Genomic DNA, 19,143 nt, shown 5'->3' on the forward strand with positions numbered 1-19,143 from the left:
CGCGCTTTATCGTCGTTCGCAACTTTCAGGCATACACCATGCGTATCAAGTAAGGGTACTGTTGGCGGTAGAAATGCAAGCTAGATCAGGGTGTTCCATCCCGGATCGTACTGTACTGTACTGTACTGACCCGTACCGCTCGGTGGAAACGAGTCATTAAAAATGTTTGAATGTCAATGCATCTTGCATTAATTTTAAAGAGAGATAGCACAAGAAAACATTTCAAGCAAGACATGATAATCTGATAATCTGCACTGAAACTTTGTAAACACAAATGCGAGCACACACATATGGGACTGGCATGGTTTGCATGGCATACTGTACATGCCATGTGGTGAGGACATGTGTGGTCTGAACAATGCCCTCTCTCATAAAGCTGCCAAGGACTGGAAGTAGAATGCCAAAACTTGGACACAGGATGCACTTGAGTCCCTGGCTTCCCAAAAAGGCCTCACTGTGACCAGTCAAGAGACTCAATCTACTCGAACAGATTCAATTCTCACCATGTTATTCAGGGTGAGACTGTAGAGACTTAAGGTGTGTGTTTGCACAAACCACAACCAGAGAATGTCACGTTTCGGATCAGAAATGTTGTGGAAACTGCTTTCAGTGGCTTTGGCACAGTGTTGTTGTTTAGATCAATTCTCAATCCTAGAAAAGAGCCGTTCGAATATCCTGCCACAAGAAAGTTACGCAGGTTTGGAACAACATGAGGTTGAGCAACCAATGACGGTATTTTCTATTTTGAATTAGCAAACCCGTTACATCGTCATTTTATCATCCTTTCCCCTACTCAAGGACATTGCTGTATTCATCATTTATTCACAACATTATGGCTGACTCAAATGATGTCTAAAACTGTCAGGACATGGGAAAAATAACTGCTTTTAAAAACGTACCGTCATATGTTCAAAAGGAGACAGATTTGCCTTTTTTCCTTGCATATCATAAATCTTTACCCTTTAAACACGGTCACGTTGAAAGTGGCACCCTACGATTTAAAATGTATCACGGCAGGAAACAAGTAAATTAACCCAGAGATTCGTTTTGGCAAAATTGGCCACTTATCTGGCAAATTTGTTGCTCTAATCAAACTCACAGTGGGATATTTTTTACTATGGCAAGTTTATGATCCCACGGACTGATTTTCTAGGAGATTAGTTCTCGATATTTACCCGGTAATTTATTAAGTTCAACTCAGCAAGAGAAGTGAATGCTTTTAAAAACTTTAAATGGCGTCCTGTGAACACAAACTGGGAACAAGCACGCAGAGAGTGTGAATCTCGAAAATATGTCAGGGTCTTAATTCAAAATCAAAATAAACCCCCCCAAAAAAGAAATATAATTGTAATATTGTATAATAAGTAATACAATCTTATTATATTTTTAAAAAAGAATCTTACATTTTAAAAGGAATTGCAACAATCTAAATTACTATAATTATAATTTATAATATGCAATAAATACCACAATACAAAATAATAATAATAATAATACTTGCACATGTTTTTGTGACATTAACCTCATGTACAAATACACACACACACACACACTCGCATACACGCAAAAGCTTTGATATTGCCTGCTGGTCAAATAGATGCCCTAAGCAAATATTGCCTTTAGCAAATATTGGTCTGCTGTTTGCCAAGAGAATTTGAGTATTCCCAGCACATTCTAAATATTTGCTCTTCTCATTAGTTAATTCAATTACACGGCTAATCTTATGAGGGTATTTCACTGCACAGATTGACCGGTGAATCTATAGACAGAATGAAGAGGAGCGTAAGAGGCAGAGAGAGATAGAGAGAGATCTGGGTGTAAAGAATCAGAAGAGAAAAAGAAGGAGGGGGTGAGAGTTAGAGGTAAAAAAAGACAGATCTAAAATTAACAGCTAAAAGCTTATTCACCAGGGCCATTTGTGGGTGAGATTAGGGGACAGTGATTGCAGTGGTAATTGGAGTAGAGAGCAATCTACTGCCCCTCTCTGCAGTTCAATTGGTGCCATTCACCACAAATATATGGCATAAAATAAACTTCAGTCGATTTCAGTGGCCAAGGGGACAACATTTTCAGTACTTCTTTTGGCTGCAGTTCTTTTAGCTTCTATTAGTTTGTTTGCTATGTGGCTCATCCTGCTAAAAACAACCTAAATGATCATAGACCGTTTACTCCATAGACTTCCATTGTAAGTGCATAACTGTTAATGCATTTTTTTTTTTTTTTAAACCAGAATATTTTCTTACAGTATGCAGATTCTCTGAATTGAAACCCATGACTCTGGCATTGTTATCATCATGCTTACCTGGTAGGAGTTGGGCCAAAAGGTGCTGATGGCGAGTTCAGCTTTCACCCAGCCTTCCGTGACGGGTGCTGAGGCATTCCAGATGGGATTCCCCTGCGGTCCACCGTCCACTTTTATATAGACATTGAGGGTTCCAGGACTTGTCCCATCCCGGCTGGACAAGGAGTAGTGAAAGTCTATGCAGTGGGTGTCGTTCTCTTTCAGCGTGGGCAGAAGCAGGTGTGCCTTCTGACCTGATGCACGACCTGAAGCATTCACCATCATGAAGGAACCTAGAAGAGGAAAACATCATTTACAATAGGTCAATCAATCAACTGGAGACTTAACTACACTTTATTAGAAGGAATCGGAAGTAATACAACATACGGAAATTGGTATAGTAAAAAAAAAAAATAGAATAGACATACTGAAATATTATAATATGGGTTGCTTTCATTAAAAAAAAATAAATAAAATAAATATATATATTTCTTCAATCGATTAAAAAATTTAATCACGTCATGGACTGTGATTAATCACGATTAATCGCAAATTTCAAATACTAGCATTTACCTGTAAATGTGTTGAAATAAAGAAATGCATGACAAAGGAAACAGAACCTTTCACACCTCGGACAGGTATGAGACATAATCCTTATTATTCTTTTTATTCAGCCATTATCAGCCTTTATACTGGCAATAAAACGTTTACCAAGCCACATCGCTTCAATCCCAGTATACATTTACCCAACTATTATCAAAAGTATTTCTAAATAAACAAAACATTTTCTTGCGACCTTACGTGAAGTATTATGACAAAATGCATTATGAAGAAGAATTGGACCTGTCCTGCAGCTGCATTAGAGCAAAGACTATAGAAATACAAAGACAGTTCACTCCTACACTTATGAATGGGAGAAAGTGCAATGCGCAATATGGCGGGATAGTCCCGCCTTCTAAATGAAAGAGCCAATTGTCGATTGGTAAAGTCATAGACTGTATATTCAAAATAGCCCAATTGTGCGGGAAAACCGCGACCCTGGCAACACCCTTATCACACAATGATAGATAACCTTCCGCACTGCGACGATAGCAAGAAGTTGGGGTCAAACCTCATCAAACAATTAATTTGCGTTAAAACAAATATTAACGCATTAAAATTTTAAGATTACTCGCATGCATTAACGCGTTAACGTTGACAGCCCTAATATATAATAATAAAGTGTTAGCCCAATCAACAATAGAATATTTACTCACAGTAATGTTCATAGATGAGGATGTATAGAATAGAATTCTGTTTATCACTTTCACTCATTCAACATCAATCAGTCAACTACAAGTTATCATTTCCTTTTAATGATGTCCCTCTTGAAAAAGACAAATTAGATAAATGTAGTATGTTGAAATGAATATGAAAAATAATCAATTTTCCAAATAAAAAAATATATCATATAAAAATATGTTCCAGAACAGAATATTTCCACATAGCAATGGTTATAAACGAGGATGTCTTGATTTTGAAGTAGTCTGCAGTACAACAGAATAGAACAGAATAGAACAATTCACCACATTCAACTGGAAATGTAGCAGCTGCAACAAAGCCACAAGTGAACAAGTGTTTCTTATTGATTCTTGGGGCCAGTCTTTTAAATAATCATTCAAAAAGACTGAAGACTGACTGATTCAGACAAAACTGATTCAGACGCACAAATTGTTTACTGAATCAACTCATAAATTTGTTTTAAATAAATAGTACATTAAAATAAACATGCTAAAAAAAAAAAGTCAACACCTGGATTTAAGGAAGCAAATAGGTAAGAGCCTCCCCATTGGATAATTACTGCATGGATGATTATGTTTCTGCCGGCATCAAGTTATTTAACCCTAACTGATGCAGTGAGTAGCTTCTCATTTCTTAAACAACCATGTCGGAAGACACATCCTGTGGTCGTGGAAAAGACGTTAATCTGTTTCAGAAGGGTCAAATTATTGGCATGCATCAAGCAAAGAAAGCATCTAAGGTGATTGCTGAAACTACTAAAATTGGGTTAAGAACTGTCCAGCGCATTATTAAAAACTGGAAGGATAGTGGGGAACCATCATCTTCGAGGAAGGAATGTGGTAGGAAAAAAAATCTTGAATGATCGTGATCGGCAATCACTTAAACGTTTGGTGAAATCAAATCGTAAAAAAACAACAGTAGAACTCAGGGCTATGTTTAATAGTGAAAGTAAGAGCTTTTCCACACGCACAATGTGAAGGGAACTCAAGGGATTGGGACTAAACAGCTGTGTAGCCTTAAGAAAACCACTTATCAGTGAGGCTAAAAAAAAATTCTTCAAATTGCTAGGGAGCATAAAGATTGGACTCTGGAGTAATGGAAGAAGGTCATGTGGTCTGATGAGTCCAGATTTACCCTGTTCCAGAGTGATGGGCGCATCAGGGTAAGAAGAGAGGCGGATGAAGTGATGCACCCTAGTCATGCCTAGTGCCTACTCTCCCATCATCAATACAAGATCTTGGCGAAAAATTAAAGCAACTCTGGATGGGAATAAATGTTGTGACATTGCAGAAGCTTATCCAAACGATGCCACGGCAAATGCGTGCCGTAATCAAGGCTAAAGGCGGTCCAACGAAATATTAGAGTGTGTGACATTTTTTTTGGTCGGGCAATGTATTATAATATGGATTGCTTTTTCCTTTAACTATCATCAAAAAAACAATCACATCAAAACATCAAATAAAACTGATATTTAAAAAAATTTAAATAAAAAGCCCAATCCACAGTAGAATATTTATTCACAGTAATGTCCATAGATGAGGATGAATAGAATAGAATAGGATACCTCTTGAAAAAAGACAAATAAGTTAAAATATAAATATAGTATGTTGAAATAAATATAAAAAAATAATCAATTTTCCAAATAAAAATATATAATATAAAAATGTGTTCCAGAATATAATATTTCCACATAGCATTGGTTATAAACAAGGATGTCTTGATGTTTAAGTAGCCTGCACTGCAGTACAACAGAGTAGAACAGAATAGAATAGACCTCCTAAAAGAACGCTTACTGAGAAGAATGTTTTGATGTACGGTACCTTATACTCTTTTCCCACATTGAAGGCTACATTGTCATTGTCATTTTACATGACACAATCATGTTCATGGTCTTTTGTGCCTTTGTAAGCATAACACATCACATAACCGAGTAACTGGGTAACTGCCTGCTATAAAACCACCCTGAAACTGTAAAGTGCTGAGGCACTACTTATGAAATGATTCTGCGGACAGCTTTACATCCATTTTACTCCAATTTTATGAGACAATATGCCATCTTACAGCCTTATGTGTAGTTTTGTACAAGTCACTACCAACAGCGGCACAACCCAGTCTCACTCCCAACTCGTCACATATTGAAGCTTGGTCAGGACCGTTTTGGCGTCGCTTTTTGAGCGAGTTGTTTGTCTTAATTTAATGGTTTGCATGCATTTGTAAAAAATTTAAATAAGTTTATACACATTTTTACTTTCATTGGAGCACCTAACCCCACCTCTGAACAATATAAAACATACACAGGCAAATATAAGTGCAGTCACAGGTATTTATTGCAAAAACTGACCATAAACAAGCAGTATAAAAACATTACAAACAAGTCGTGTTGCATTCCAAGTCTTCTGAAGCCATACGAAGTCTTTATGCGAAGAAGAGAGTAAAACACAAGGTTTTAATCGTTGAAAATCATCCCGCTCCATTAACGCGCTCGCATCTCATTCAAAAAGATACTCCTGTAGCATGACGTAATTGGTCACAAGACACTCAAGAGCCAATGGCATTTCACAACCAAAGCGAGAGGGATCCAGCTGCAGCCCCGCAGACTTACTTCTTGCTAGACACCAGTGGCTGGACACCAGTGGATGGACAGCAGACGTCATTTCTGTATCGTCATTCACTTTTCAAATTGACGTCATTTCCGTATCGTCATTCACTTTTCAAATTTGACGCGCCATGCAGATGTCAGCGGTAAGAAAAAATAATATGATTTATTGGTCATGTCAGAATTCAAATGCACAAACTAGCTAGTAAAAAAAAATCGTCTTGTTTTCAAGGTACTGTGTCGTGTTATATATTACTCTAATATAGTTAAATATAAACATGCTCATTATAATCATATTGTACATCTGTTCTTGCTTTAGGTGTGGTGAATGTCAAAAAACTGCCCCAGGCTGTAAGAGACATGTGTGTCCCTTTTAAAATTGTGCAATGCAGAAATTGCAGATGTTTTTTCAAAGACTGGGTGGGGTACTGTGGAAACGGAAGACGTGGAGACCTGCGAGGGTTTTATACAGAGCCTGAATTTCCTGAGCATTGCCCAGACTGCCAGTTTTAGGGGGCAGGAATGAGGTGTGGTGTGCACAGTGTGCAATAGTTTATTTGGAACTGTTCATTTTTTTTTTTTTTTTGCCATTTTTTTTTTTTTTGTCAACTGTTTATTTTCTCTTGAAATAGAGACTTCCCCCACAACCTTACGGGCCTGACTGTGGCATCTTCATTCTGATGGTCTAATTTTACTAATTAGATTGTGTAATTTCCAATAAATATTGCAAAACCATGAAGTGTTAATTTGATCTGGATTGTTTGGTAAATTGTCTGATCATGTGAATCTACGTATATTTTAAAAACAGAAGTGGTTACATTTACAAAAAAAAATCTGAATTGAATATCCAAATGTGCAAGGCAAAAAACTGTGGGCAATTAACATGTACAAGTCTGTTGTATTGGCAAAACGTTATAGTCCATTGATCTAGACTGAATTTAAGTCACAAAAAAATAGTGATATGATCTGAACAATATATATTTTCAAGGTGGTTCTTGTGAATGCAGTTTGCATGAATTATTGATGTTATAATATTAAGTATATTATTGAGAATTGTTTTAAGTAAAGAGATATGATAAAGATCATATTTCAATTTGCACACAGCATTTATAGAAGCTGTCTATCCACTGGTGAAAACCCGAAAATAAATATGCTGTCTATCCATAGGTGAAAATATAAAATAAATATATGTCAATCCAGAGGTGAAAATATAAATTAAATATGTTGTCTATCCAGAGGTGAAAATATAAAATAAATATATGTCCATCCAGCGGTGAAAACGGAAATTAGCGGCGAAACGGAAATGACGGAGAAAATGGAAATGACGTAGGCTGTCTATCCACTGGTGTCCAGCCACTGGTGTCTAGCCGGAGGTGAGTCTGCGGGGCTGCAGCTGGATGCTATTGACCAAAGCTGATGTAAGGCTTCTTATGGCGGCATTTTTTGAATTCGCGCACAGACTGCAACAGCACACAGGAAGTCTTTGCGGCGGATGGCGATCGCGTCTGTTCCTCTCACAAATCAATCATTTTGCCTTGGAAGACTTGGAATAGTGTTGTCAAAAGACCCGGTACTTTGGTACCAAGTCGGTACTAAAAAAATGAAAACGTCACGGTACCAGATTTTTTTAAGTACCGGTGGTACCGAGTACCAGTCAACCAGTTCTTGGCCAGCGTGCGGCCCTATGATTTCCGCGATGCCGAAAACGCGGACGGAACCTCGGAATCCAGTTATAAAAACTGAATTTACAGTTTAACACGGAATGCCACGGAATTTGTCAAAGTTTGGATGAATTAATCAAAAGTAGGTTATTGCACTTAAATCAAATCGCGACACTGACTAGTATCTGTAAATATTAAGCCGCAAAAGTCGATTCAGATATGAATCTCGCATGTTCTGCGAGTCTCTGTGTGAATGAATAAATAGCAGAGATGCGCGTCTTTTTTTACTACATACACTGAAGCGCGCGTGACGCTCGCGGTGATTTCAGCATCTGCCGTCTCAATGAGGACATAAAAACATAAACAACATCTACAGAACTGCTCTGAGAGTCACTTCACGAGCATTTTACCGTTTCATTTGAGTAAAACCAGCGTCATATCATATAGCTACACACAGAAATTTAAAGGTATTCACGACAACCCGTCAAAATAAAAGTTTATCTTAAATACATTGTGCCAGAAATATATTACTATTATTTAGTAGAATGTATGTGATACTATTACTACTGTTGAAAAAAAATAATATTTATTTTTAAAGACATAATCACAAAATATTTCTTCCATATTTTAATTTTAATAGTAAATCCCCTTTATTTACCAAAAAATAAATAAAATATGTTTAAATTTCATTAATTAAAAGACAAATTAAATTTGGGTGAAACTTTACTGTTTACTGTTTTTCATACTTTTATTACTTGCGGAAAAACTTGAAACAATTTAAATAAGTATAAAGAATGGCATTTATTTTTGTACATTTTATTTTTGTTTGACTTTATTATTAAAAATAGTGTGTTTTTTAATTAGCATGTGGTACCGAAATTGGTACCGAGAACTGTGGATTTTCACTGGTATCGGTACCGAATACTGAAATTTTGGTACCGTGACAACACTAACTTGGAATATTAATACTTTTTAAATAAATGACGACGGTAGTTGTATCTGCCTGCTATATCTTGTGTTTTATTGACAGATGGCAGGTTTAGGGGCAGGGGTTGGGTTATGTGCTCATAAATGTGTAAATAATGTAATATAAATAAAACTTTTGACTGAAAGTTTTGATTGTTTACATTGAAAAATCACACCCCTACATATATGCAATAATGGCAATGTTATTACCCAATATATCTTTTAATTATGACGATAAAATTCCCAGTATCGCGTCGGCATATTGACGCTAAGGGTTTCCTATTTAAAACAACGGAGGACCCTTCACGTCGAAAAGTGATGCCAAAACGGTCCTGTCCAAGCTTCAATATGTGATCAGTTGGGATGAGACTGTGTTGAGAAAGAAGAAAGAGCGCATGATTTCTTGAAAAAAAAGTGACAATAATTCACTTTCCTCAGGGAAAAGCATTTAGTTAAGCTAAAGGACCCAGCAGTAGCATTTTTTTGATAGGCTAAATTATAGTAATTCATTCAAAGTTCTTTAAAAAAAATCCCACAAAAGAGTTCAGCTCATTCATTTCAGGTAAAAGGTTTTAGCCTTAACAAAGGTTATCAATCAAAACCCTGGCTATTCAATAGTGTTTTTACAGAAATTATAGCGCTGGCTTGTTCATGATTTGGTGACTGAAAGACCTTTGAAATATTTCCAAGGCCGTGTGCATATGCAGATCCCTTCACTAGGGACTATTCTAAGCTGTGACATGCAAAAAATGGAGTATATCTATCTACTATAATATACAGTACATTGCTTGCAAAAATGTTATTTCAAACAGAACTTCTGAAAGCTTGCCAATGCAGAACCAGGCTTTTTGGATCCATATGTTAAGGGCTAGGTTAAAACATCACATAAGTAGGTCAAAATCAGTCCCAAATTTTTTTCCACACCTTTCTGCCTGGCTGTGCTAAATCACCATACATAATTTGCCAGGTGGGCAGAGGAAGCCATTGCCATAACACCCCATTCATCACAAGTATTATCTAAGACATGACCACAAGACCCGAGCGCATCGCATCTATCAATCAACACAACCTTGAGCCCTGGGATGAGGCCAATCAATTCTGCACACTGATCCAATCTAGCGAAGGCCCCCTAAACAGCGGGCTGGTAGTGAACTCGCCTGATTGCATTTCATATTCAACCCTCTCGGCCCACGTGCATTTTCCATCAGGTATTCTGAGCAGACATCTATATATTCCCTACCGTTGATGATTGCCAATATATATGTTCGGGCAAAGCGAGGCCTTTGAACCGAGAGGTAATTTAGAGCGAACCTACAAGCAGGCAATCAGCCCTACCACCACGGTCAATACGAGTGTCCTCAATCACACCATCGGCCGCTTCAGTAGATTACACTGTCTTAAGCTGAGCTAATGTGAAATCGGATGTAATGGTTCTAAGATAAATAATTCAACACATTTTATTCCAGGTGGACTGCTGGATGCACAAAGAATTCTTGACAAATCGGCCTACATGAGCATGACAACACTACAAACATGCCTGTGATTGGCACAATCTTGCGGTGGGACTTTGCACGAGAATTTTAAATGGAAATTCATGTTTACATCACTAAGAATGCAATGCCGCCTCAGCTCTTGCTGGAAAACGGATTAAAAACACGTAGCGTCCAAATTGCTTCAGTGATATTACCAGATTTCAATTACCTCCTGGAGTCCCAATGCATTGGAGGCACTTACATTTCATTTATTAATAAGTTCTGGGATGAATCAAAATATTATTAAAAGTAATTTTTTGAATATTCTGAGAAATACCTGAGCATGATATACAACTTGTTATGTACATTCTCAAGGGCAACGCTATTTGGATGATAATAATTTTTCCTGGAACTGTGGGTGCAGATAAACACAAATCAATGTCGATGAAGATTTCTCTCAATGCTTACTGCAGAATGAAATTGGCTTCTGGAGTAAAACGCAGCACTTGGCGATCTCCTTTACTAAAATCGATAGCAATATGAGAGTCGTTCTCAGCTATCAGCAAACGTGCCGTCAACAAAATAGAGTCCTCACAGAATCACAGCTACACTACTGGTGATTTAATGTTGTTCACATCAACCAATAACCAGTACGTGGTTTTCAAGACCAACGTTGAGACAGATCCATTACTGTTTTTCTAGGACAGCGCAACAGTCTGTAAAACATCTTCATAGGGGCCACACGAGGCAACCCGATAAGGTATCGCTTCAGTGCCGCTTGGTTGACAGCTGTCACCCCTGCGTTAATATGAAGAGATGTTATATGAATTCATTTATGTCTAAACGACCTTGATTGGAAGATTTATCGGTTCAAACATCTGAGAAGCAGTTTTAGAATGCCGTGCAATTCACATCAATCTTAGAGACGCCTGGCCCTTGTGCGGCAATTTCAACTCATTTTCTTGGAGAGGATTCTTCTGCGTGTGGCTGCAAAGTACCGAGAGGACTTGCCGGTGAAAGTCATTATTCCCTCTGAGTATTTCCACTGGGAGCTCTTTGCACTAAATGTCACATTCCCGCCATCATAATATGATCCCCCACATGACAAATAGCAAAAACTCGGCTAGTTGTCACTTTAATATGCAATTATGGCAGGTCCCTGTACTTTGGGCCCTCTGCTGCTCGGTCTGATAAAGTCACGGCATTCCTCATTTCTGCCTGGCAGTTTTATCCCGGGAACAATAAAGCACTTATTTACCATTGAGCCAAGCAAGGGCGGTAATCTGAAACATACCATGGAAAAGCTAATGCGTTGAGAGGAAAAACACAGGGAGGAATAAAAAGGAAGCGAGGAAAGAGCTTCAATAGGTGTGGCAGCGTATATCGGAGGCCAGATCGCTTTGAGCTTCTGCTAAAATATTCAGACAGCACAAAAAACAATAAAAATATATCAACTACCATTCAAAAATTGGGGGTCTGTATGATTAATGCTTTTATTCAGCAAGGCCGCATTAAATTGAAAGTGACAGTAAAGACATTTATAATGTAACAAAAGATTTCTATTTCAAAAAAAGGCTGTTCTTATGAACATTCTATTCATCAAAGAATACTAAAAAAAATGTTGCATTAATACCACAATAATATTAAGCAGCACAACAGTTTTCAACATTGATAATAATAAAAACTATTTCTTAAGCATTAAAACAGCTTATTAGAGTGATTTCTGAAGGATCATGTGACACTGAAAACTGGAGTAATGGTGCTGAAAATTCAGCTTCTTTCAAAAAAAAAAAAAAAACATACCAACCCCAAAGTTTTAAATGGTTGTGTATACTTTGAAATGTGAGATCAATTAATACTTAATTTTCTAAAAGGACACCTTTTATCACTCTTGAGCTCACTGTGTTCTTAATTGAGGTCCTGTAGTGTGAATGTGAGAGAGACATTTGCAAAATACAGTCAAAAAGTCACATGATAGGACAAAATTGGCCGATTACCCAGTGAATGAGATAATTCCCACTTATGTTAACAAGTGATCCGCAAATGACCTGAGAGGGTTAAAATTACTAAGTAAACAACTCAGCCACTCGGACATCACACTTTCGGTCACATCCGAATCTAAACAAAGCTAAAATGACTTGTGAAACACGAAATGAGTCAATTTGTAGCAACTTGGTAAGCTTGGTTAAATTAAAGGTGTATCTCCCTGCCAGCAATGTTGATGACATCTGCAATGTGTACAGAGGACTTGTCGAAGAAAAATAAAATTTGGACAAATAAAAGCTACAAAAAAAATGATACAAAAATATTTTTGAAGCATATGAAATAAATAAACTTTTAAAAGACTAAAACATTGACAAATATAGTTGAAATACTTTAAGTATGTTAAAATAAAGAAAATAAATTAAAAAAATTATAATATTAACTCCCTTTGCCACTGTGTAAACATCAGATGCATCTGGAACAATAATTTACTCAAAAATAATTAAATAACAGTTTGCCCTCTCATATCAGAAGTCCACTGTACGGCCCTATTTCAGAGGAAATGGTGATGCTTCAGCTGCAATCATTTAGTTTGGAGCAGCTGCGATCAAGAAAAGATGCGCGCCTGATTCCCTCCCCCCAACAACAGGCTGCAGATGGGCCGCCCCTTTATAAACACATACATACTCTTTATAGGTCTCGAGAGTACAGTGGATCTGCGCTGTGGCCCATTTGACACATTTAAGCACAGGAAATTCCCCAAATCCCTCCTCACCTCATGGAGAGTGTATATGTGAAAGTAAGTGTAAAAGGAACGGAATGGATGCTTTAATGGCAGAGAGACAGGACGGGAGACAGTTGGCTACTTCAGCCGGGCCCCATATGTTTGCTGCCCTGGATGTGTAATGGACCTTCATGATATGGCGCTATCCGTGTCCTCTTCTCTCTCCGAAGCCCTCGTTATTACTTCTCACACATGCACACCCATTTTCCATCTCAACCCGAGCAGAAACCGCCTCGCCCTGCTTGTCGCGCCAAATGATACGTGATTGGCGTAGAGTCAACAAGACCCACCGGCTGTGTGCCGCAATTCGTCATGGCCCTTTGAAATGGTGCCAGCCTTTACTTCCGATGCCCTTTTCTCATGGGCCCTCGGTGGGCCTTGTCGCAAACCCTCGAGACTGTGATAATCCGATAAGTGGAAAATCAATAATTGAAGTGTCATTATCTGAGTGAAGACGCCACGCTTGGACACCTTAATGCAAATCAGTGAATCGTCCGATGGCAAATCCAATAGATACAACTTCATCAGTGGTTAAGGATTCCAGCTCACGCTTTCTGCTTCACTAGACTTCCATTTGCTGATTGGCTACAGAAGAACTGATGTTGATACAGGGACTATTTAAATCAAGGGTAAATGCATATGCAAATAGGGAGCCTTCCAATTGCTTTTTAACAGAACAGACAGCTAATTAATATTACACAATAAGGATGTGTTTTGCAAACATACTATATAGTAATTAGGTTCTTAAAGATATTCAAATTATTTCATAATTTATTCACCCTCATGCTTTCCGAGTTTCTTTCTTTGGTGGAGGAATGTTGATATCTGAATAACATTTGACTTTCACTGCATGGGGAAAAAAACTGATACAAAATATCTTCTTTTCTTGTGTGCTTTGCAGAAGAAAGATAGATATGGTGAAAAAATGATGACAGAATTTTTAATTTGAGGTGAACTATACACTTAAGCTACATTTAAAAATGTAAGTAAATGCATTTGAAAACAAAATCTAAAAAATATCTAAAGTGGCATCTGGAAAAAAAAAAGCCATTCAATTTTAAAAGCTGGTTAAAAGCTGTGATTTTTAGTAAATATATGAAAATCACAAGTTCATCACAAACTATGAACATGTTCCAACAATGTTTGAGAAACCTGATTTAACTGCTTAAGCTGGTTTGTGCCATAAGACAATGACATTTATACATTTTTAAGTATTTCCAGATAATTTCTGTGGCTGCTGTGCATGCAGATTTCAAGAATGCTGGTCCAATTTGTTGTGTTTATTTTGGCATTCTTTTGATTGCGGCTTTCTGAAACTGGCCATCTTGGCATTTGAATTATGGTTATTTGAATTCTGAAATCTGCATTTCAGAATGGGTTTTAAAAGGAAAAAGGATTCTTCTGTTTCTTATTCTTATTTTGTGTGTGTGTTCATTTTGGAACAAAGGATGGCCTTTTATCAGTTCCTAGTAAAGTCTGCCTCAGTGGCCAAGTAGTTGTATTAGACTCAGGTTGTCTCAAATTGATCGTATTCTGGCTATTTATTATTAGCATCTAAAAGGAAAGGACTGAAAAGATCCAAAGGCGGTCAAATTGCCTGGGGAGATCATAGCTAGCCTAACAAGGGAGAGGAAGAAGAAATACAAAAGGGAGAAAGATAAAGGGAGATGCAAAAGAGTCCAATAGCATCTAAAAATACATTTTAAACAGATACACATCTCCATGTCTGGTAAAGATTCGTATTTTCTGCAAAACAGTCCAGATGACAGAATGCGCAATAATGAATCTCAATTGACAGACTGCAGATATGTGTATGAAAGTGGAACCATCCGAAATGATCTAAAAACGGTGCAATTTTGTCAGTATTTTCTGAAGCTGAGAAAGCCAATTTAAACTCAAGCTCCATTTACCCTCAAGTAACAAGTAAATTTAGCTCTAGGTGAACAGATTTGTGTCAAATTAAAGAGTTGTGTTGGGACAGAAGACCTGCTTGCTCCAAATTCACAGTCGCCCTGGCCCACCTATTGCCGGCCCACGTCCAGGTTCATGACAGGAACAGGTGGCTGAGAAGAGGGGCACGACAGCGGCGTCCTGCTGGCAGCGTGCGACGAGGCGAACTTGATGCTTATTGCACCTTGTCACACAGCCATAAATCTAGTATCACTTCTCTTTTTGCTGAGACCGGTCTTTCCCATGCATGGACCAGGTGTCCTTGAGTTCCATGTGTGCTACGACAAAGCTGGAGCACCACAAAAGGAGAGCATATTTAGTTACTGTTGCTACAAAGCTTTCCTACTAGCAAAACTTTCTTAACTGTGCAAATAAAGTAAATAACTTTTAATTATTAAATAATATTTTTATTGCATTTTTCTAATACATTTTTTATACTATATCTAGTAATAATCTAGATAAATTTACAGGAAATAATTTAATTTAACTAACAAAAACTTTGAATGTTGACTTTTCTGCAAGTCTGAAAGGCCTTATAGAGAGAACAGCAGAACGATAAATAGATAGAATAATAGACAGAATGAAAGAACGACATAGATAGATAGATAGATAGACAGACAGACAGACATTGTCTTCAAGCTAAATAGTGATATAAATGTTTGCTTATATCATCCACCTCTAATCACTGCTCTACACATCTTGACACCTACAGAGATTTGCCCTGCCAGTGTTTGGTGGAGATATCTTGGCTTCTGTAACTGTTATGGTGGGCAGAAGTCCGTAGCTGCTTAAGTAGTCTCTGTTACTGCTCCCTTGAGAGCAATTGGACACTTTCTCCTGTGCTGCTGCTATAAAATATTTCCCGCTGAACTCTTCAACCTCACAGAGGGAAGTGCATTCCCGGGCCCTTGAGAGCGAGCCACGAGCGATTTTGTAAGCCGGTTATTTGAGGTTGTCCGTATGCTTTCACACAGGGATGGTCACTGAAAGCCAAGCTGAGACACTCAAATCCCAGCGACAGGCAAGACGTTCACAGATAACAATCAGGATGGATCCACCCTGGGTCAAAATGAAAACAGAAGCTGCACTCCTAAAGTTGGAAATTAGATGTGTCCGATGTAACTCCACAGGGGTTTCCTGGGGAACGTTCTGAAGGGCGTCAGAGCAGCGGGAAGAAATGCATGAGGAAGATCAGAGAGAATGACAAAGGACAAGGAAATATTGAAGAAAAGAGGAGAGGAAGTATAGAAGAAGCCGAAGTACATGTCTGGATAAGGAAATGGCCATCTTCTTTCATTCTAAGGAATATTCCAAGTCATGTACATGTTAATGTTGTCTATAACAGTATCCTGTGACCATTTTGACTTGTCAATCAGTTTGTAGAAATAAATGGAAAGTGTGTTTACAGAAACAGTTGTACAATAAGCCTTCCAGAAACATGAGCAGAATTGTCTATTTCAATCATTGGTTAAAAACAACAACAAGATTTTTGCCTATTGAACAACTCCAAATGCTGTATGGGTATTACTGCAGACATATTCTTTTTTTTTATTTTTAACAAATTCAGGGGCGAGTCAAAATCATTTTTTGTGGTAATCAAACATGTATTATCTGTTATTAATTTATTTAATTTAAGAAAATATGAAATAAAAATAATTAAATTTAATAAAAGTAAAGAAAAATTATATTAAACAAAAATAAACGTAGTCAACTTAATTTTTTATAGCACTTTATATAATAGAGATTGTTTCACTGCAGCTTCACAGTATTAAGCAGAAAAGAGTCAACTAGGCAAATTTAAAAAATGAGGCAATCCATAATTCTGCTATAAAGCAACTGTAGAAACACAATAGTGTCATTATTCAGCTCCAATCAGTTCAGTGCTGGTTCAGAATTAACACAATTTAAATTACTTTTATTTTATTTATTTTAAAAATCAAATCCTTTGATATGTATACATTCTCAAAGGTGAAAAGAAAGTTGACCTATAGTCTGTTGCAGAGATGGAGCTAGTACTCATTTAGTGAATAAAAGTGTAAATGAGAGCCAGAAAACAAAGGGAAAGAAAAAATATCTTGCCTAAAGGGTGGCATCATGATTACTTAGAAGAGTGTATTAGGCAGTGAAAAGGAAGTACACTTGGCAGGAATCAGGGTGTATGGCATAGGGGATAATGACCTACAACTGGAACATCGCCCAGTGCTCTGTTCTGCTTCAGTGGTGGCATGGAGAGCATCACGAGCCTGGGGTTTACAGCACTTCAGGACACACACACACACGATACAATGGTTCAACTGGAACCTTACACTTCGTTGGACAAGCTACATCATGAAACTGACAAGGGCTAAAAACATGGTGTGTAGTGATATTGATCCAGACATGCCAGCACACACACTCTTCACACATCTCTTTAATAACCTCTCTGCCTCTCTCACACACATACTGTATATACGTGTCCTTTATTAATGTCTGCAGATACACTCCATGGTGTAAACATAAAACAAAGCACTAACTTTTTGCTGGCTGCTGTGTGTTTGATGTGCCTGGGATCAGCCACTAATGATGAGGTCACAGACACCAACACAATAAAAACTTCAGCTGAGAAACTCTGGTATGGACAACTGAACACAACAGCCCAAAATATAATTTTAATGCTCAGAGGTTGCTCTTTTGTGTCTCAGGAGATTTTAAGATATGTTTTAAAGATGTTTCTTTTGGTCTTGAAAGTTCATATTGTTCATATATCAAATCTGAGCACAGATTGAGACATTGTTGAGAAAATCATATGAAAAACATCTAAGCATCCCTCTACTGAACATCACTCCTTCTAATCTCAACGCTGTCTAGGAGAAACAATTTTTTTCATTTGAGATTCTTTCCTAGTACTGCAATGGGAAAAAAAAGAGCTTGTACAGGAAAAAATAAAAAAACTATTCACAGCATGTGGTTTGTTTTTTTTTACTAAAATTAGACATCAAAAAATTATTACAACTGAAAGAGATTGAGACAGAAGCAAGGTTTTGGTTATTTGCCATCACATTAGCTAATTTTAGATTGTGACAGAACAAATAGGACAAAAGGGAAAAAAAAGGAGGCAGCCCTTTCATACCAGAGGCTATCTATCATTAAAAACCCTACTGGGTATAAAAATATCCCTGAGCAACAAAACTGTCATTGGTCCTGTAGGCTTGTCATTTATCAAACTCTGGCCAATTGTTGTGAGGCCAGGAGGGAAAATGGGAATTCTGGGAGACATTTATCCTGTTTTAGGGTAGGATGCTGTTTTTGTCTCTTTCTTTCTTCTTCCTCTGGTTTGATGTTAGTGATTTCTCTTCACAGGTATCTAGAGTGAGAATAGTAAACCCAAGGGAAAATATGACACCAGCTGAATTTACGCTATCTTTCAGCGGCTCTCGCAATTTCTAACTTGAGAAAAGAACAATAGTAGAGGTCAAAGGCAATGACAGGAGCGTTACATTCAAAAGTTTAGTGGGTTACATTACTGTGTTACTCCTAAAAGAGAATAGATACAGCAGTTCCGGTAACGGGAACAATCTAGTTTCACTTGCAGATTGCTGATTTGGTGTTAGATGCACTGGATTGCCCTTCATTTAGCAGACACTTTTATCCATAATATTTTACAAAAGAAGAGCATCACAAGCAATCTCTCATAAGAGCCAACAATAGTTGCACTACACAAGTTTGTAGGATATCAGAGCGAATCAGACAATTTAAGAATCGATCAGATTGGTGTTGGAACCACCAAAAGAGCAAAATCCACAAAGAGGCCCCGAGACAACAGGATGTTCGTCATAAATCTGTCCACGACACCCTAGAGCCAGCCAGTCTGAAACAAGCCTCTCGCACAGAACAACTTACAACATGAACACAAAAAAAGCCATTGATAATCCCAACTCAGGAAGGAGATTGTCAAATTGGGGGCAAGTAACCAAGATTGATGGTCAAAGAGATGCACCGCATGAACATCACATGTAAACCCATAATTAAAATCATAAGCTTCCTCAGATTGGTTCCATCCTTAAAAGTTTAAGGTCAGTTAAGTTTTTTTGGGTTCTTTCTGTGCGTCTGCATTCTTCAGTGAGCGGCAGAGAGGAGCAGCGCTTTCAGTTAAACAGGTATATTGTTGCTTCTCTAATTTTACATGCAGG

General features: G+C 37.6%; 1 protein-coding gene across 15 annotated transcripts in view; it reads right to left on the reverse strand.

Moving 5' to 3' along the window:
• ptprt (protein tyrosine phosphatase receptor type T) overlaps positions 1-19,143 on the reverse strand; it is a 259,836-nt gene that overhangs the window by 165,945 nt on the left and 74,748 nt on the right. For 14 of the 15 annotated variants that reach the window (XM_058778885.1, XM_058778893.1, XM_058778891.1 and 11 more), the window contains exon 3: positions 2,303-2,574. In XM_058778885.1, the coding sequence (XP_058634868.1) occupies positions 2,303-2,574 (272 nt within the window). Of the gene's footprint in view, positions 1-2,302; positions 2,575-15,045; positions 15,081-19,143 lie in introns of those variants that run through there. The other variant, XM_058778892.1, reaches the window with a different exon arrangement.

This window comes from Onychostoma macrolepis, chromosome 06 (assembly GCF_012432095.1).
Source record: "Onychostoma macrolepis isolate SWU-2019 chromosome 06, ASM1243209v1, whole genome shotgun sequence".
Taxonomy (NCBI): domain Eukaryota; kingdom Metazoa; phylum Chordata; class Actinopteri; order Cypriniformes; family Cyprinidae; genus Onychostoma; species Onychostoma macrolepis.